The 20,633-nt window shown below is 47.1% G+C and overlaps 1 protein-coding gene across 1 annotated transcript in view; it reads left to right on the top strand.

Moving 5' to 3' along the window:
• The first annotated feature begins 2,457 nt into the window (after positions 1-2,457).
• The window catches only part of snrkb (SNF related kinase b), a 106,603-nt gene continuing 88,427 nt past the window's right edge, over positions 2,458-20,633 (top strand). The window contains exons 1-2 of the mRNA XM_055648573.1: positions 2,458-2,983; positions 3,482-4,143. Of these exons, the coding sequence (XP_055504548.1) occupies positions 3,555-4,143 (589 nt within the window). The 5' untranslated portion in view covers positions 2,458-2,983; positions 3,482-3,554. The remainder of the gene's footprint in view (positions 2,984-3,481; positions 4,144-20,633) is intronic.

Genomic DNA, 20,633 nt, shown 5'->3' with positions numbered 1-20,633 from the left:
GCTGCTGTGACAGAATGAAGAATTCAACAGGGAGCTGTTATCAGAGACATCGTTCTAAAGCCTCCAATGAAACAGACCAAATATATCCCATTGCTGGTAGAGCTGCTGTCTCACAGCATCAGGAACACAGGTTCGATTCTGACCTCGGGTGTTGTGTGTGCAGAGTTTGTATATTCTCCCTGTGACCGCATAGGTTTTCTTCCAGTTTCCTCCCACATCCCAAAGACGTGCGGGTGTGTAAATTAATTGAACCTTGCAAATTGCCCTTGATGTGTAGGGATGGGGTGCAAAAATGGGATAACATAGAACTTGTGTGAACTGTCGGTCAGTGTGGACTCAGTGAGGGGGCAGTTTCCATGCAGTATCTTTCAATCAGTTTCAATTTTTACTTTTAGACAAGTCTGTGAAATGAATACAGCAGAATAAAACAGCGTGAATCAAATGATTTGGCTTTTTACTGCAAAGCAAAAATCTGCAGAGGCACAAGATAAAGGGAATGTTAGAAACACTCAGCAGGTCAGGCAGCATCTCTGGAGATACAGAGCCAATGTTCTCGGTGCAGAGGTTCGAGGGATGATTTAGCGTTGCTGTGGGAGGAGCCTAAGATGAATGACAATTAGTACTTAGCAACTAGTATTCACTATAGTCACTGTGGGCTCTGGAGACGTGCAGGGAAGGAAAGTCTAAGTTGCCTGTCAGGTGGGCTGCTTTGTATTGGAGAATATCAAGCTTAATGCTCGCCTGTCTAAGCAGGTGGGGAGTGTTATGATAGGATAGATTTGGAGAGATATTGGCCAAACAGGGGCAGGTGGGACCAGAGTAGCTAGGGCATCTTGTTCAGCATGCTCCAGCATTTTGTGTCAATATCTTTGGGGTTAATTGTGTCTGTTTTCCCCGGGATGGCGGGACTGTTATATGTTGATAGAATGGAGCGGCTGGGCTTGTATACTCAGGAATTATTTAGAAGGATGAGAGGGAATCTTATTGAAACATATAAGATTATTAAGGGATTAGACACGCTAGAGGCAGGAAACATGTTCCCGATGTTGGGGGAGTCCAGAACCAGGGGCCACAGTTTAAGAATAAGGGATAGGCCATTTAGGACAGAGACGAGGAAACATTTTTTCATCCAGAGAATTGTGAACCTGTGGATTGATCTGCCTCAGTAGGCAGTGGAGGCCAATTCTATGGATGTTTTCAAGAGAGAGTTAGATAGAGCTCTTAAAAATAGCGGAGTCAAGGGATATGGTGAGGAGCGGGAATGGGGTCCTGATTATGGATGATCAGCTATGATCACATTGAATGGCGGTGCTGGCTTGATGGGCCGAATGGCCTACTCCTGCACCTATTGTCTATTGTTTAATGCCCAGTCCCTAAGGTATTGGTAATTGAAAGTCAAATGCAGGTGGTCTCTTGAAGATTGCAATTATTTGACATATTTATGCTGGAGGATGCTTCCATTAGTGATGTTTCCATTAGTGGGAGAGTCGAGAACTAGAGGTCATAGCCTCAGAATTAAAGGACGTTCTTTTAGGAAGGGGATGAGGGGTATTTAGTCAGAGGGTGGTGAATCTGCGGAATTCTTTGCCACAGAAGGCCAAGTCAATGGATATTTCTAAGGCAGAGATAGATAGATTCTTGATTAGTACAGATGTCAGAGGGGATGGGGTTAGGAGGGAGATATAGATCAGCCATGATTGAATGGCGGAGTAGACTTGATGGACCCAATGGCCTAATTCTCCTCCTATTCCTTATGACCTTATGATGCGGTTAGGTCCATTGAGACCATGGCAGGTCTTTGAAACAGGTGGCCATTTCTTTCTTTCTTCAGACCTCTGCAAAGGTTTGGGGTAATTGGCCTAGAGTTTGGATCGACGATAGATGAAGGAGCAAATGACAGGAGGAACTGCTGGAGTCCATTTGCACAGTGCATTTGCAAAATGCTGGAATAACTCGGCGGTTCAGGCAGCATCTGTGTTGAACATGGACTGAAGGACGCGACAGACCAACTTCCACCTACTCTAGGGATGCAGCCCGGTCGCCGAGTTGCTCCTGCATTCAAAGCGTGCAGGAACGAACTGCAGATGTTGGTTTACGCCGCAGATAGACACAAAATGCTGGAGTAACTCAGTGGGTCAGGTAGCATCTCTGGAGAATAAATAGGAGACGCTATGGGTCGAAAGAAGGGTCACCTTTGCCTATTCTCCAGAGATACTGCCTGGCCCGCTGAGTAACTGCAGCATTTTGTGTCTATCTACCGGTGTTACTCAAGCACTTTGTGCATTTTTTTGTTGTAGGAAAGAACTGCAGATGCCGGTTTAAATCGAAGGTAGACACAAATTGCTGGAGTAACTCAGCGGGACAGGCAGCATCACTGGAGAGAAGGAATGGGTGACTTTTCGGGTCGAGATGCACTCCAGCATTTTGTGTCTGTCTTGTGTATTTTCTTGCTTGCTTGTCATTAACACGCACACACTTTCAAGGCTGCTGCAGAAGTGTGTGGCGCGGTGCTGTGCCCGAGGCCTGGGTGATCTTGCCTGTTCGCCGGCGCTGTGCAGATCGCTGTATGTGACGCCGAGCGAGCGCTTGCACAGTCCTTGCAGCAAGGCTCAGCTCTCTCGGGCTGCGAACAGCCTATTCCGTCGCTAGTGGTCAGTATTATTGACGTCAATTGGGAAACGCAGATGTGAGCTCGGATTTCCGCAAAGCAGCAAGAGCCGTACAGAGAGAGAGAGAGAGAGATAGAGATAGAGAGAGCGAGTAAGCGAGCTAGCAATCTGTGTGTGTGTGTGTGTGTGCGGAGTGTGAGCCGGACCCGCGCCCCCACCGCCGCTCTTTAAACCACTCATGGCTGGGAGGAACTCGGGGTGACTGTCCGGCGAACAAACTACCCGGCGAATGCAGCAGCTGAGAAACCCTGCTCGCTGCCGGGGAGAAGGTAGCACACAGTCAGTCGCAGGTCACAGACACCACCGCACTGCAGGTAAGTTGAAGGCTGACTTTAAAGCGCTTCGCCGATCCTCTCCTCTCGCCTCGCTGCTGCCCCCCAGTTTAAAGTTGTACCGGCGGCCAGCTAGCGACTCTGCCCCCTAACTCGCCACTAACACGCTCAATGCCGTTCACGGTGCCCGCTTCAATTCCTCAAACGCAGTCACTAATAAAGTTATTTATTTTGGGGTTTGGGGCGGCGGCGCCGTGTTAAAGGGGGCGGGTGGGTCTAGAAAGATTTAAAGCGAGGATTCGCTAGGATTTAAAGCAGTGAATCGTCGGGGGCTTTAAATAAGATCATTCTTTGGTAAACCAGCATCCACAGTTCCTTGTTTTTTTTTGTTGCTTAAAGATGTCTTTATCGGGGATTTTAAAATGTTGGTAAGACTCAGAGGGTCAGGCAGGATCTGAGGAGGTGGACTATTCACTGCTGGCTGGTTGTTCGTGTTGGCTGGGTGGAGGAGTAACCGGTGGTGCTGTTACCTCTCGGTAGGTGGTGGAACTCGCTGCCCGTTGGAAGCGTCTCCCGGGCGGCGCGGCGTGGACGGACAGGACCATCAAGGACCATGGCCGGAGCAAGGCATTGCTGCGACGGCAAGATAGCCGGCCTGTACGACCTGGACAAGACTCTGGGCAAGGGCCACTACGCCGTGGTGAGGTTAGCCCGCCACGTCTTCACGGGGGAGAAGGTAGCGGTGAAAGTGATCGACAAGACCAAGCTGGACAAGTCGGCCACGGGGCATCTGCTGCAGGAGGTGCGCTGCATGAAGTTGGTGCAGCACCCCAACGTGGTGAGGTTGTACGAGGTGATCGACACCCAGACCAAGCTCTACCTGATCCTGGAGCTGGGCGACGGCGGGGACATGTTCGACTACATCATGAACCATGACAGGGGGCTGTCGGAGGGACAGGCCAAGGTCTACTTCGCCCAGATCGTGCACGCCATCTCCTACTGCCACAAGTTGCATGTGGTGCACCGCGACCTCAAGCCGGAGAACGTGGTCTTCTTCAAGGAGCAAGGGGTAGTCAAGCTGACCGACTTCGGCTTCAGCAACCGCTTCCAACCCGGCAAGATGTTGACCACCAGTTGCGGCTCGCTGGCCTACTCTGCGCCAGAGATCCTCCTGGGAGATGAATACGATGCTCCTGCCGTGGGTAAGTGCCCCCCCCCTCTTGCCCCTTGCCCCTTGCCCCTTGCCCCTTCCCATCAAGAGCCAAGTCTAAGCCATTTATTGTGGGCAGGGGGAAGTTTGGAACAAAAAAAATCCAAGTGCAAGTTTGGTTCAGATACAAGGAAAGCTTCCTGCAATATGTATATTCCTTCCTGCGTGTGTGTGTGAGTGCGTGAGTGATCTCGGGGATGAGTGGGCTAACACACGAAGAGCGTTTGACTGCACTGGTCAGGCCGCATTTGGAATATTGTGATCCGTTTTTGAGCCCCATATCTCTGGAAGGATGTGCTGGCGCTGGAGAGGGTCAACAGGAGATTTACGAGAATGATCCAGGAATGATTGGGTTAACACACGATGAACGATTGTCGGCACTGGACCTGGAGTTCAGACTGATGAGGGGATGGGGGGACCTCATTGAAACTTGCCGATAGTGAGAGGCCTGGATATAGTGGGTGTGGAGAGGACGTACCTTTAGAAAGGAGATGGGGAGGAATTTCTTTAGTCAGAGGGTGGTGAATCTGTGGAATTCATTGCCACAGACGGCCGTGGGGGCCAAGTCAATGGATATTTTTAACGTTAGAGATTGATAGATTCTTGATTAGTAAGAGTATCGGGGGTGATGGGGAGAAGGCAGGAGAATGGGGTTGAGAATGAAAGACAACAGCCATGATTGAATGGCGTAGTAGACTTAATGGGCCGAATGTCCAGTTCTACTGCTGTAATGTATTAACGTATGAGGTGCATTGCCCACAGTGGCCACTGATCACAATGTACACCACAGAGAGCAGCAGAAATAACTCCATGCACAGAATCCATTGGTCCGACGAGTTCAGAAGCAACGCCTTATTGGAGGCGGGGAAACCAGACCCTCTGCAATCTGAAAATATGAATGCAAAGCCTTTTTATTCTGTGAATCAAATTTAACCAGTTAACCGCCAGAGTGTGGTTTTCAGTTTTAAACGATGTTCCGTGGGACTGTTGACCTTGAGGTGAAACTGGAGCAATGTTGTGTCTTCTCATTCGCTATTTTTTCGCAACTGCACGGATCCCCGCCCCTTTTTTATCTGAAGGGAATTCATCGGCCTGAAACGCTTCATTTATTGACACCCGCTGAGCCTATTAACGTGTAAATGCATCGCTTCAGCAGTGACAGGAACATAACGTTAGGGATCTGTCATTCCATTCATCCAAACCCCCTCACCGACAGCTGGAGCATGTTTGAATCTGCTCCAGTTCCGCCGAGCGCCTCTGCGAACAAACTCGGTGAAATATTTCTGTAACTGTGTGTGTGTGTGTGTGTGGTGTGTGTGTGGGAATGAGAGGGGGGGGGGGGGGGTGATAAAGGATGAGGGGGGGATGGGGGGGGAGATGAGAAGGGAGCGAGAGAGAGATGGGGGGGGGGGGGAGAGAGAGAGGAAGGAGGGGGAGAGATGAGATGAGACGGGATGAGAGAGAGAGAGAGACGATGGGGGGGGAGAGAGGAGGGAAGAGAGAGGGGGGGAGAGAGAGAGGTTAAGGCTGAGGGAGGAGAGAGGGGGGGGGGGGGAGAGAGAGGCTGAGGGGGGAGAGAGACTGCCACTAGAGAATGAAGAGACGATGCTTGCAGAGAGATTTACCCTTGGGGGGCAGAGAGAACGCAGGAGTCTTTGGGAATTCTGAAGTCGAGGAGAGGCACGGAGGGCTGATGGCCATTGGCCCGTGCTGGGGAGAGAGGGTTTTCCGTTTGGGCCTTGCAGGGAGGAGAGAGGCAGGGGGGGGGGTGGGATGGATATCTTTGATCCTCAGTAACTCTCAGTGGTGGGAGTTAAACCGAGAGAGAACTGCCACTAGTGTTGAATGAAGAGAATTGTCTATGCTTGCTCTTAGCTCTTTACCCTTGCATGTCCTCTAATATATGTAACGCACATTCATGACAGTCTTGGGGAATTCTGAAGTCGAGTGGCAGAAACGTACGGATATTTGTCATGGGCTGATGGCCATTGAGCCCGTGCTGGGGAGAGAGGGTTTCCATTTGGGCCTTGCAGGTAGACATTTCCCCTTGCAGTGAGGGATTGAGCAACCAAGCAAGGTGGGATGGATATCTGGTCCATTGTTGGCTGTCGAAGAGGTGATGACGAAGGGATATGTGAGTAGTGGAACTAGCAGGGTTCCTGTCCATTTGGGGATTTTCATTGTATTTGGACCTGATGACTCTTGTGCATATGATACTTGATAATTTGAAGTTGGGATACATTCTAAAATGTGGAGCTGACCATTTTGTACCTGTCACTGGGAATAGTGCTGCTTGGTGCCAGAAGCATGAAGCTATTGTCACAGCTTGAACATCTTAAAAAATGGATCAAAACAAAATGCGGAATAGCACTGGGCACTCAAACCAAAGCTTTTCACTGTATCTTTGTACACTTGACCATAATAAGCTAAGCTAATCTAATCTGCTGTGGCCCTGTGTTTCTGTCGGCTGGGCTGTTTAGGCACCTAGGGCCATCTGAATGATTCTGGGGAATATGCAGTAAATCCATTGCAGATGGAAACAACTTCTCCCCATACAAACTGAGCGGTCACGGTGGGGCAGTGGTAGAGTTGCTGCCTTACAATGAACACAACGCCTGAGACCCGGGTTCGATCCAGACTATGGGTGCTGTCTGTACGGAGTTTGTACGTTCTCCCCGTGACCTGCGAGGGTTTTCTCCGAGATCTTCGGTTTCCTCCCACACTCCAAACGTGTACAGGTTTATAGGCTTGGTAAATGTAAAAATTATCCCTAGTGTGTGTAGGATAGTTGTTCGGTGGACCGAAGGGCCTGTATCTCGAAAACTAAACTAACCCTTAAAACATGGTTAAACCACTGATGAGCTGCATATAGCTTCTTGACTGTGGATTGGACATTAATTGGAAGTGGAATGTCAGGCAGGAAGGTTAAGCATTCTTACCGATCCGCGGGGAGTACTGTAATCATTATCAGAACTTATCCTATTTGATTAGTCTGGCTGTTGGGGCGTATGGGGAGAAAGCAAGAGAATAGGGTTGAGAGGGAAAGATAAATTAGCTATGATTGAATGGCGGAGTACACTAGATGGGCCAAATGGCCTAATTCTGCTCTAACATATGAGCTTGGTGTGTTTCTACTGTGTTGCCGTTGTGTTCCAAGCTTGCCTGAACCAGCAGATGTACTATACAATGGAAGTGAAGTCAAGTATTACACAACCTTTAAAAACAGCTGTTTACATACAGAAATGTATAAGATTAACAGCTGATTAATTTTTAGATGTATGTGTGATTGGGCTTAAAGCTGATTCACTTTGGCATCTTGTCAGAAGAGATTACACTAAAATATGTTGTCGTCATTACCAGCATCAGGTTTATCATGGAGCTGATTGAGCAGTAAGGTAAATGAGGGCTTGAGTTTGATGGAGGCCCATATTAAAGCAAGCGGAAAACCCTCTTGTGATAGAACTCTGGTCTGTGGGAGAAGGTGGGGAATTTTACTTTGCTTCTTGCTGTGGCTGCACCGTGCATTTGCATTTGGTGTGTTTTCCTTCCCTATCTAGTTATTGGCTCTAATCGGTGGTAGCACATGCATCGCCTGCAATCCATTCAGAGCCCTGCTGCCTGCACCTTAACTCATACCAAGTCTTGCATGTCCATTGTTCCCAGTGCTCTCCGAGTTGCACACCCTCCCATTCTACCACCGCTTACACGGTGGCGCAGCGGCAGAGTTGCTGCCTTACAGCGCCAAAGACCCGGGTTCGATCCTGACTACGGGTGTTGTTTGTGCGTTCTCCTCCGTGACCGCATGGGTTTTCCCCGGGTGCTCCGGTTTCCTCCCACACTCCGCAGACGTAGAGGTTTGTAGGTTAATTGGCTTTGGTAAAGATTATAAATTGTCCCTAGTGCGGCAGGGTAGTTCTGGTGGACGGCGAGGACTCGGTGGGCCTGTTTCCGCACTGTATCGCTAGATAACCTAAAGGCTCAGTCCTTGTATTTGTATTTAAGTGCCTCCATTCTCTCTCTGTCTCTGTGATGCTGACAACCCCCTGAGAGATGTGCATTGCTCCAGATTGTGCCGTGTGTGTTTGCCTTTGGTGGCTCAGTCTTCAGCAGTGTTTGGCTCAAGGCTCTGAAACTCCACCCACATCTACCCCTCTCCTGCTCTAAGACCTCCCTTGACAACCATCTCCTTGTCAGTGATTCTGCTCACTTGCCTTGACGTTTAAACACCTTGGCAGGGTGCCATTTATTTTGCCTGATTATGCTTCTGTCAAGTGCATTGGGACGTTTTACTAATTTAAGCTGAAGATCGCTCTGATGTGCAAGGTGACCAGCAGCTCAGTATTATTCAGCAAGCATCTCCCTTATTTGCAGAGAAACAGCACTGATAGGACTGGAAAGTTCCACTTCATGGGATAATTTCTTAATCAAGGGATATTTGTATACTAAACAAGGTAAACTGATGGTGATGAGGCCTGATTTACAAAAACAGTAAGTCCCTTGCGACTTTCTCTTTAGAACCACAGATATTCTACAGTACAATAATATCTTGAAACCTCTTCATTGTGATCTCCATCCTTTTATAGAAATGATCAACATCTGTCCACCACCAGTGAACAAACTAATCGGTGATCAGGTGGAATTTTCAATCTTATCTGCGAAAAAACAGCTGAATCTCTTGCTTGTTTTATTTTAATTGACATCTAATTTAGAAATGCCAGTGTCCAACCAGCTCTCCGTGGTAAGCACTGATATCCTGACAATAAAATATATTATAGACACAAAGTAACTCAGCGGAACAGGCAGCATCTCTGGATAGAAGGAATGGGTGACGTTTCGGGTCGAGACCCTTCTTCAGACTCGAAGAAAGGTCTCGACTCGTAACGTCACCCATTCCTTCTCGCCGGTGATGCTGCCAGTCCCGCTGAGTTACTCCAACATTTTGTGGCTATCTTCGGTTTAAACCAGCATCCTTTAAACCAGTTTAACCATCGTTTAAACCAGTTCCTTTCTACATGATAAAATATATAATTTTTGTTAAGAAAATTGTTGTCTCCTTTCCGAGTAGTTTACTATCTTCAAAGGCGTAAAGGTTTTAAAAAAAAAATCATTTTCTACCTTCAGTATTTTTACTTTGGCTTGATACAACATAATAAATAACAAAGTAATCCTCCTTGGTAACTATGAAACAGAGGCAGACACAAAATGCTGGAGTAACTCAGTGGGTCAGGCAACATCTCCGGAGAGAAGGAATTGGTGACGTTTCGGGTCGAGACCCAGCATCATTGAGTCTGATGAAGGGTCTCAACCCGAAATGTCACCTATTCCTTTTCTCCCGACCTGCTGAGTTACTCGTGCATTTTGTGTCTAACGTCAGTGTAAACCAGCATCTGCAGTTCCTTCTTGCAAATGAAACCGAAGCATGCAGCATTCTCATTGGTGATAACTCTTTAATGAGCCTATATAGTTGCAACTTTAAAAGGATGCCTATAATCTGATCAGCATGCTGAAGAGTCTCAATGCAAACGTTCAGATGTAACGTCTCCGATTTTCTGGTTGTCCCTTGATCTTGGCCAAGCCACACTGGGGAGGCCCAGTTGCCTTTTGACTTTTGGCTTCTTACTTCCCCATTCTTCCATTACCACAATCGCATCAGAGATTCCCATTTTCCGACTGTGGAACCTTGCCACGAATAATCTGCTTCCGGTTCACGTTGTGTACAAACGCATCAGTGTAGTATGACTCTGAAAATTAAAAATCAAATGTTATCCTGATTTCTTCTCGTTCACTGTGTGCGTCACAGTTGTGCAGCGATAGAGTTGCTGCCTTGCAGCGCCAGAAACTCGGGTTCGATCCTGACCACGTGTGCTGTCTGTATGGAGCTTGTACGTTCTCTCTGTGACCACGTGGGTTTCCTCCGGGTGCTCCGGTTTCCTCCTGCGCTTCAAAGACTCAAAGGTTCGTCGGTTAATTGGCTTCGATAGTAAGTTGTAAAATTGTCCCGGGTGCATTTACGTTGGTGTACGGGGTGATCGCTGGTCGGGTCGGACTTGATGGGTCGAAGGGCCTGTTTTTCACGCTGTATCTCCAAAGTCTAAAAAATTTGAACTTTTGGCCATCACAGCTATTAAAACAGCCAACTGTGCTGTGATGGCCAGTGAGATGGGCAGAGCTAGCCTCAAGTGGAATTCAACCCTCTGGAATTCTGAGTGGCATTTCCATAAAAGAAACCAGGAAGTAAATGACTGTGGTCTGGGTGGTCACAGTGTGCACACTAACTGCAGTGCGGTTGCATGTCAGTCATACCACACATGCAAAATGCCTTGATAATCACACTGCTTGTAACGTCCCACTCAGTGAAATGTGATTATAACCCTGTCTCTCTCGCCCGAGGCTTGAATGGCTGCCCTTGTTGCAAGTTTGCTCCTGAATATCTTGCACGTGTATAGTGTCTTGCAAACTTAGACAATACAGCTCACCCCCTCCATGACACACTGGTCAACCCGAGGAGTACCTTCAGCAACAGACTAGTCCAGACTAGAGATGCATTACAGACCGCCACAGGTGATCCTTCTTCCCTGTGGCTATCAAACTGTGCAACTCCTCCCCCTTCTGTCGTGGGTAGACTGACTCCTCTTTCCCCCACCCCCCCCTCCCCCTCCACAATCTTTGCACGTCCCAAATCCTTTCCACTCGTCAGTTTAATTTAATGTTTCATATATTTTGTGTTTGCAGAGTGTAGGCAGATCAATTTGCCTTCTGGGATAAATAAAGTCTTATCGTATCGTAGGTCACAGCGCAATCTGCAACCAATGAGTTGGGTGTCGTCAAGAATAAAGAGGCTATGGCATAGTGGGGGGGCCACGGAGAACAAAGAGGGCCCATGTGGGTGGGGGTGGGGGCACCGATAATAAAGGGGACCGGTGTGGTGGAGGGGGGGGGGGGGGCACACACCGATAATAAGGGGGACGAAGAAGGAATCACCATTATTTAAAGAGTACTTTTCGTAACTTTGTCGGCACTTTGTGGCAACTCTTTTATGTGCTCTGGGTGCAAAAACAGAGAATTTCACTGTATCTTGGTACATGTGACAATAATTTAATTTTTTTTTTTAAAAAGAGTTATTTTCACTGTTGTAACCTGGCAGTGGTTGGTGCATGAAACTTGCCATCGAAAAGGGTAGCTGAAGTAAATATATAATGGATGCATTTACAAGGAAGCTAGGGAAGGAAGAAATAGAGTGACGTTTTGATAGAGGAGACCACACTTGCAGCTTTGTGTATAGGTTTAATCACCTTGCCTAAAGTACAGATATACTTGTCACAAAGGGCATGCGGCAATCATTCACCAGGCTGGTTCCAGGGCACGGCAGATTTGCAATACGAGGGAAATGTACAAAATTTCAGCAGCGGAGAGAACCCTTCCACTGGCTGAAGAGCCCAGAGCCAGAGCTTCGTTACATCTTGGGGAGTAGATTGTTAAGAGCTGAAGATCGGGACTCTTCACTCCAGAAGTCTCAGTCGTTGCGCCTACTCAAACAGAAACGCAAACGAGCGGCACGGTGGCGCAGCGGTAGAGTTGCTGCCTTGCAGCGTCAAAGACCCGGTTCGATCCTGACTACGGGTGCTGTCTGTACAGAGTTTGTGCGTTCTCATTGTGACTGCATGGGTTTTCACCGGGTGCTCCGGTTTCCTCCCACACTCCAAAGATGTACAGGTTTGTAGGTTAATTGGCCTCGGTAAAATTGTAGATTGTTCCTAATGTAGAGGATAGTGCTACTATTCAGTGGGCCGAAGGGCCTGTTCCCGTGCTGTATCTCTAAACCAAACAAAACTAAAAATGGGCAGATGTCTGGCATGGGTGTAATTATCTAGTCTTTCTGCTGACTGGGTTACACACGACTAAAAAGCTTTTCATTGCCCCTCGATACACTTGATGATGATAATCCAAACTACATGGTATTGAGGCTGAAGATCAACAGTGGAGCCGATTTGATGGGCCAAATGGGTCCCTGTTTCTTGTACTTTTATACAGTGAGAATAGGCTAGAGAGGAGCTTAAATATTGGTGTTAGGCATTTGGAGCAGATAGCTGTGTCTGTATCTGTAAATTCTGGATAAACCCAGAACAGAAGATGTCCCCCGTTCAATGCAGTTAGATTGTAAATGGTTAACGTGCTGCACTGGTTCACCGGGCATTGACGTTACTCTAACACCAAGCCCTTGGGGGACTGTGTGTGCCCTGGTTTGGGAATGAATTGCTTTTGGATTTCCTTTCACTGCGGTTGAAGGCAGAGGGACAGGAAGAGGCTCAATCTCCAAAGTGGGCTGGGCAAGATGAGGAAAGGGTGCCGGGCGTGGGAACTGTGATTTAAATGTTCTGGTTGAACTGCGGGCGGCCCTTACGACCACAGAGGGAAGTTAGCAGGTTGTTCCTGATTGGGATAATGCTGTCGGCAGCTCCGGCCCCTGCTCCATGGCCCAGTTCCAAATAGGAAGGCACCAAATCAGCACCGCAAGTTCAAGACCATTTCAGACCAGTCTGAAGAAGGGTCTCGACCCGAAGATGCTGCCTCCCCCGCTGAGTTACTCCAGCATTTTGTACCCTATTCACAGCAAGTTAATCTTTGCTTCGACAATTCCTTGGGATTGCAGATCCCGTGCTATCTGTTGAATGAGCTAATTTAGACCAAGGTGGGAATAATGTAGGCTCAATTGGCTGCCAATATTCCCATGCCATTAAGGGGATAAATAAGCCAGTGGTGTAGTACTGCCTCAGAGCACTGTTCACTAACGGAAATTGAATACGAGTCAAACAGGATTTTTCTGCCAATGTGCTTGCTCTCTGGTCCTAAACTGTCCCACTAGTGGAAACATCCTCTCCACATCCAGGCCTTTCACTATTCGGTAAGTTTCACCCCCTCATCCTAATCTCTAACAGAGAGAAATAACTTGTTCATGGTCAATATACAACGTTACTGGTGTGCCTCAGCACAGAAGTAATTCAGGGTTTGGGCAATTCCCTCCCTCGCTTTGCAAACTGTATTGAGGTTAAGGTTTTAGCTCGGCTGCAGACTGGGTGTGGTTGACACCTGATGCAATATTTTTTGAAAAAATATATTAAAAACCATCAAGCAGATGTTATTTTTAACTACCAGAGGAACTAAAACACTTTCCATCTGGCTTATTCCCTTATCTTTGTTTAACCAAATTTTTTATCATGTTCTGTTTTAGTTTGTGTTTTCAGTTCCACAATTGTGCCTTTTGATGAAATATTCATTCCTTCTCTGCCGTGGAGGACAAAAGAATCTCCTGCTGTTGGTGCAGGAGGGGGAGAGGGGCATCTTCTTCCAGCGGAGAGGAGAATGGGGTTGAGAGAGTAAGATAGATCAGTCATGATTGAATGGTGTAGACATGATGGGCCGAATGGCCTAATTTTGCTCCTATGACTTAACGTATGAACATCCAGCATTCCGAACAAGTTGCATCAGTAAAATTGGGGTTGTCAGGTCGGTAAATATTCATTGTTATTTGCATCAAATTACGTTCAATGATTCATCATTAAACTTGTCAGAAATAATCAGCTACTCCAGTGGAGTCGTTAACGACTTGTGACATTACAGATCTCGATCATAGCACCAGAGTGTGAGCTATCAATGCTCTGAAGGTAAAACCGCACTGGGCAACGTGACTGGATTATTTTTACTGGGTTGTTGCTCCTTCAAACATGTTCCACTGTATAATGTGTTTCGCAGATGGTTAAACTTTGTAAAACAAGTATTTTTGGATGTTAGACGCAGCAAGGTTGCTATCTTCCAACGCATATCCTGAAGACCTAAATCCATTTGTTATTGTCAATGTCCAAGGAAGACGAGTGTAGGTGTAATATAGCTCAAAAGGACACATGTCCCAGAGTAACTCAGAGAGTCAGGCAGCATCTCTGGAGAACATGGTTTGGTTTAGTTTATTGTCACGTGTACTGAGCTTTTTTTGTTGCATGCTATCCATTCTGGTGAAACACTAGAAATGATTACAATCAAGCAGTCCACAGTGTACAGATACAGGATAAAGGGAATAATGTTTAGTACATGGTAAAGTTCGATTAAAGATAGACCAAGGGTTTCCAACAATGTAGTTAGCAGGTCAGGACCGCTCTCTAGTTGGTGATGGGAAGGTTCAGTTGCCTGATGACGGCTGGGAAGAAACTGTCCCTGAATCTGGAGGTGTGCTTATTCACACTTCTATACCTTTTGCCCAATGGGAGAGGGGAGAAGAGGGAGTGACCAGGGCATCCTTGATTATGCTGGTGGCCTTGCCCAGGCAGAGTGAAGTGTAGATGGAGTCGATGGAAGGGAGGTTGGTTTGTGTCATGGTCTAGGCCATCCCGGCGAAATGGTACCTATCCATGTTGTTACCTGACCTGTTGAGTTACTCCAGCACTTTGAGTATTAACCAACACCTGTAATTCTTTGTTTCTATATTATAGCTCCTGTTTTGTAGTGCTACCCTCCCTTGTTTCTGGGCCTCCTAAACCCAATTACTTTCATGGAGGATATTTGAACAGTTTAGGCAGCCCATTACCCCATGTCGTTTGTATGTGATGAGTGTCTGAGGAGATGTTACTCTTGCTGCCATTATCAGCATGATGGGCTTAAAGGGCCCCTTGGAATGACCTGGGTGAGGGAGAACCATTGTCAGAGTAGCAGGCAAATCAATAGAGTAAATATGAAAGTATCATTTGTCATTGTCCACGGTGGCGCAGAGGTAGAGTAGTTGCCTTACAGCGCCAGAGACCCGGGTTTGATCTGTGTAGACTACAGGTGCTGTCTACACAGAGTTTGCACGTTCTCCCCGTGACTTGCATGGGTTTTATCCGAGATCTTCAGTTTCCTCCCAGACCCCAAAGACGTTCAGGTATGTAGGTAAATTGGCTTGGTAAATGCGAAAATTGTCCCGAGTGTGTGTAGGATAGTGTTAGTGTGCGGGGATCGCTGGTCGGCGCGGACCCGGTGGGCCGAAGGGCCTGTTTCCGCGCTGGATCTATAAACTAAACGAAAACATCCTGACGTCTCACACCTTGAGTGCCGTGTCCAGGAGTCACTTGCAGATGTCCCGTGACACTTGCACATGTTCATCACCAAGCACATTCATCCTGCAATTGGAAGGAGCTTGTGTTTAATAGCAATTGAGTGGGAGCAAAATCAAATTTGGCAAGGCGTTTCCAGTTCCATGCACTGAGTATTTCATAACCTTGACTCCAGTCCACAGAGGCTGAACAAATGTGTCAAGTGTGCATTGAAAAGAAAACAAATTTGTAAAAAATACTGTTTGTGTTGAGCAATAACCTTGTAATGTCTGGGCTGCTTCTCTCTCTCACGCACATTAGATTTAATTAACTGTAGCGGAACCGGAGCAGGTGCACAGCAATAAGTGTCAGATGGCTTGTTCTCCCTCTGCTACCACCCCTCTTTATCTTGAAGACGGACACTAAATGCTGGGGTAACTCAGCGGGTCAGGCAGCATCTCTGGAGAAAAGGAATGTTTCGAGAAGGCGCAAAGAAAACGAGAAACGAGAAAAAGAAATAGAAATAGACAAATGGAAAATAGGTGCAGGAGTAGGCCATTCGGCCCTTCGAGCCCGCACCACCATTCAATATGATCATGGCCGATCGTCCACAATCGATATCCCGTTCCTGCTTTCTCCTCGTATCCCTTGATTCCGTTAGCCTCTCCTGAAAACTCGCAGGGAATTGGCCTCCACTGCCGGCAGAGAATTCCACAGATTCACAACTCTCTGGGTGAAAAAGTTTTTCCTCATCTCACTCCTAAATGGCTTACCCTTATTCTTAAACTGTGACCCCTGGTTCTGGACTCCCCCCAACATCGGGAACATTTTTCCTGCATCCAGCCTGTCCAATCCCTTAAGAATTTTATATGTTCCTTTAAGATTTCAGGTCAAGACGCTTTTTCAGACTGAGAGTCCCTCAGTCCAAACTCTGGACACACAGTCTGAAGAAGGGTCTCGACCCGAAAGGTCACCTATTTCTTTTTCTCCAGAGATGCTGCCTGTGGAGGCGGTGGTAATGGGAGCGTTTTGTATCGACCTTCTGACCACCAGGTGGTTGGACTCTATGCTTCACGCTGCCTGACCATGCCCTTCCTTGCACGGGTATGACTGCTGTGATCTATGTGATGGGCCTGTTTCACGTCCAACTCTCTGAGACAGCTTGTTATCTGCTGCAGGTGTTACTGAGCCCCGCTGAGAGGTGGTGACCAGTGTCAACATTGACAAGGGTCAAAGCAGCTTATGGAACGATAATCCCTTGTTGCCACATGTTTGAAAGTTTCTAATGGTCCAGTGAGAGTGGTTACAGAGGCTTTTGTCTAGCGCCTGCTTGGGATGCCCTAGACTTACAAACACCCATACACACAATCTAACCCCCATTGTGTTAAATTCAACACATTGAATGGAATAGACACCATTCATTTCTGTCTGAGATTTATGATGTGGCATAACTGTAGTTAGTTGGTGCTGGTTAATGTCTATTGATGGACTCCACCCTTTTGCTTTCTCCCTGCCTTGCTGTCTGTCTCTCCTTTATCAGTCCTTGTGTGTTTTTGATGCCATTCATGATAACACTATGGCTATACGGATGATGACCTTTTTAAGTAATTTCCAATTTAGTGGACACGATTAGCCAAGATTAGATGACCCAAGGTAGCCCGTAAAAATGGAATCTGTTTGAACACTACAACCTCAAATAAGCTCTGAACTACATACCTGTAGGCTATTATTGTTTGTGTGTGTGTGTGTGTGTGTGTGTGTGTGTGTGTGTGTGTGTGTTGAACTTTTTTTCTCATTTATGATATTTTTTTCTGTTTACAGTGTATTATGTTTCCATATTCTGTAGTGTTGCTGCAAGTAAGAATTTCATTGTTCTATCTGGGACACATGACGATAAAACAGTCTTGACTTGAATGTGAGGATTTGTTGTGGCTGTCACTGCCGATTCCGATCAGCCTGAAGCGTTAACTCATTTTGACTTCTCTGCAGAGCTGGTGGTGCTCGTTCAGTATGTCCAGCAACTATTTTCATTGCATATTTCTGTCCGTGCAACACTTTTGTTTTTGTTTCACCGTGGCTAGGGGTTAATACATTAGCCAGTCTTTCTTCCAAGCTCGGGTTGCCAACAAAAAAAACATTTGCATGTTTTCTCTAACTGCTGCATTTGATTCCTCAACCTCTATTATTAACCTCTCCACATTTTCCAGGCATGAATCTTGGGCTTTTGGGTTTTACGCAGTTTCCGTGCTTAAACTGAACACTCCAGGCAAGGATTTATTATGTTGACATAACTGTGGTTAGTAGGTGGTGGTTAATACCTATCGATGGACTTCACCCTTTTGCCTGTTTTCATTGATTCCATCTGCAGTAAATTTATATGTCGTTTTCACACAAAAAAATGAGATGGAGGCTTTGTGTTACAACTTTAACTGAACACGCACGCACACACACAAGAACATAATTTGTTCCCCTCTCCTGTTGCAGTATTTGTGATGCCCTGTTTAGCTCGAGTGTAGGAGTGACCTGGTTTGGATTCGGATTATTGTTTGTCGGAGGTACCAAGATGCAGTGAATTTCTTCACTTCCATGAAGCCCGCAGAGCAACCAGTATACACAAAGTCGTGACAAATACAACAATAGATACAATGTAGAGTACAGAACAGTGCAAGGTTGTAGTGCAAATGGATATTAAAGTTCTGTAATTGAATAATTGAAAGAGGTAGAGTTAAAAGTACGTGGCAACAACTCCAGGAACCAGAGTGGTGCAGTGGTAGAGTTGTTGCCTCACAGCACCAGCGACCCGGGTTCGATCCTGACTACGGGTGCTGTCTGTACGGAGTTTGTACATTCTTTCTGTGCCTGCGTGGGTTTTCTCTGGGTGCTCCGGTTTCCTGCCACATTCCAAAGACACGCAAGTTTGTAGGTTAATTGGCTTCTGTAAATTAGCACGGGTGTACAGGTGATCAGCGCAGACTTGGTGGGTGGAAGGGCCTCTGTTTTCACTCAAACCACCTAGTTTAGCGGAATCTCTAAACTAAACTAAAACAATCTGTGATGGTAAAGAATTGCAAATAAAAGTCCCTGATTTTCATTGCCTGTTGCATCTGTTTTTTTGTTGTGGCATTCTGCCTAGTTCGGGCTGAGGTTGTGTTGGGGTTTGACCAGACAGGTCAGCTATTCCTTTTTCCCAGATTCTCTCCAGTGAGATTCAATTCCCCTGGACCACCGTTGCGTTGTGCGATTCCCTGTAAAACGTAAGTGGTGGGGAAAGTGGCTTTGATCCCATGGGACATGACAACCCAGTCGCTCCTCTGGCGCCAGCGGTCCCAAAACCTCAGGCGGTTCAGCGGCTCCGGCCTCCATGTGCGTCTGGTTGCAATTCCCCACCTGTACAGAGACGTGCGTCTGGTTCCTGGCACTTCCTGTTGAGCAGGTTTTGGACGGAGTGGTTGGAAGACCGTGCTCTTGAAAGAGCCGCAGCTCGTCACCCAGTGCCCTGAACATCCCTCAAACGAGTCTTGTTGCTGGCTGTCGCCCGGGTGGCTGGCAGCTGGGCTGTGGCGTTCAGCTAGATATGAGATAGCGTGCAGCTGCCCTGACTCGCTGCTTTACACTCAACCTTGGCCCTGTGTCGCCTTGTCACTGTCAACATCCGACAGTTGTTCTTATCACTTAACGTTCCAGGTATGATTTATGAACCATATTTATCCCAAGGAATTATCCTTGATCCATCGTATGGAAACGAGTGGTGTTTTCATTATTATTTCCCCCACCTTCACCCCCCTGGTTGCATTGGGACAAAATCTAGACTGGTGTGAGTTGTCTTCAAAAGGCTCCCAAGCTATTTGTGAGCCAACCACCATATGATGAAGGCTTAACTAAATGTCATACGGACTTCTATTCATCATTGAAGGGCTTGAGCTTTGGGCACTGGCATTCGGTTTGAGCCGGAATAGTTCTCATTTGTCCCCTGCCGTCGGCATTTGACTCCCTCCATCTTCTTGAGCCTCGGCCGTCAGCTCCCCATCTCTTGCAGTGACTTGCGGTGGGAACTGCGTAGGTCGCTCTCGCCTTCCGTATCTCAGTCTGCACCCTTTCTCACTTGACAATATCTTTCTTATAACCTGGTGCCCCGAACTGAACAAAAAACTATATGCGGCATCACCAACGTCTTGTACAACAGCAATGGATCTGCTGTTGGGAGCTATTGATTCTATTTGGACATAGTAGGTGGCTCAGCGATTTTACCCCCCCCCCCCCCCATACCTCCTGACTCGTCTTAAATGGAGCTGCAAGGAAACGATTATTTATGGCCATCACCGTTTCTGTCGCAAAACATCTCAAAACGTCCCGTGCGTTTTCTTGTTGGGAGAAGAGGTGGGGGGCGGGGGGGGGGTTAAAGTCAGTCAAATTACCGCTTTGTGGTAAGTGTCAGTGCCAGCTTCTACACATACAATGAACAATCTGCGAGTGACATTGGGCTGTATTGTACCTCCTGTCCTTGCAACAGCTGTTTGTGACATGAGTGGTTTTAGCCGCTCTGCCACATTTCCCTGATTTGGACAGAGGGGTCTTTGTGGCGCAGTTGGCTGAACGTTCTGCCACTCCAGCCAGCCGCTCTACCCTGCTGATTGTTCCGTCAATGCTCCTTTGTCAAGCCAAGGCTACAAGTATCGATGGGCTGCTGCTCCTCTCCCTCTTGTGTATCAATGCAGTTGCTTCATTTGTATCATGGCATTAAAGGCAAGGTACTAGCATGGATAGAAGATTGGCTGACTGGCAAAAGGCAAAGGGTGGGAATAAAGGGGGCTTTTGTCTGATGGACTGCCGCTGACTAGTGGCGTTCCGCTGGGGTCTGTGTTGGATCTGCTACTTTTTATGTTATGTGTTAATGATCTGGATGTGGGAATTGGTGGCTTTGTGACCAAGTTTGCCAATGATACAAAGATAGATGGAGGGACAGGTAGCATGGAGGAAGTGGGGAGTCTGCAGTAGGACTTGGAGAATGGGCAAATAAGTGGCAAATGTAATAATACAGTGTAGCAAACTGTATGGTCATGTACTTTGGTAGAAGGTATAAAAGTATAGACTTCTTTCTAAATTCAGATATCGGAGGAGCAAAAGGACTTGGGTGTGCTGGTGCAGGATTCCCAAAAGGTTAATTTGCAGGTTGAGTCAGCTGTAAGGAAGGCAAATTCAATGCTGGCATTCATTTTGAGGGGACTAGCATATAAAAGCAAGGATGTAATGCTGAGGCTTTCTAAGGCCCTGGTGAGGCCACATTTGGAATATTGTGAACAGTCTTGGGCGACATAACTGAGGAAGAATGTGATGGCTTTGGAGAGGATGCAAAGGTTTATGAGAATGATCCCAGGGATAATCGGGTTAACGTATGAGGAGCATTTGTGTTCAGAAGAATTGG

Source organism: Leucoraja erinacea, chromosome 17 (genome assembly GCF_028641065.1).
Source record: "Leucoraja erinacea ecotype New England chromosome 17, Leri_hhj_1, whole genome shotgun sequence".
Classification (NCBI taxonomy): Eukaryota; Metazoa; Chordata; class Chondrichthyes; order Rajiformes; family Rajidae; genus Leucoraja; species Leucoraja erinaceus.
This window is presented reverse-complemented; position numbering and strand designations above follow the sequence as displayed.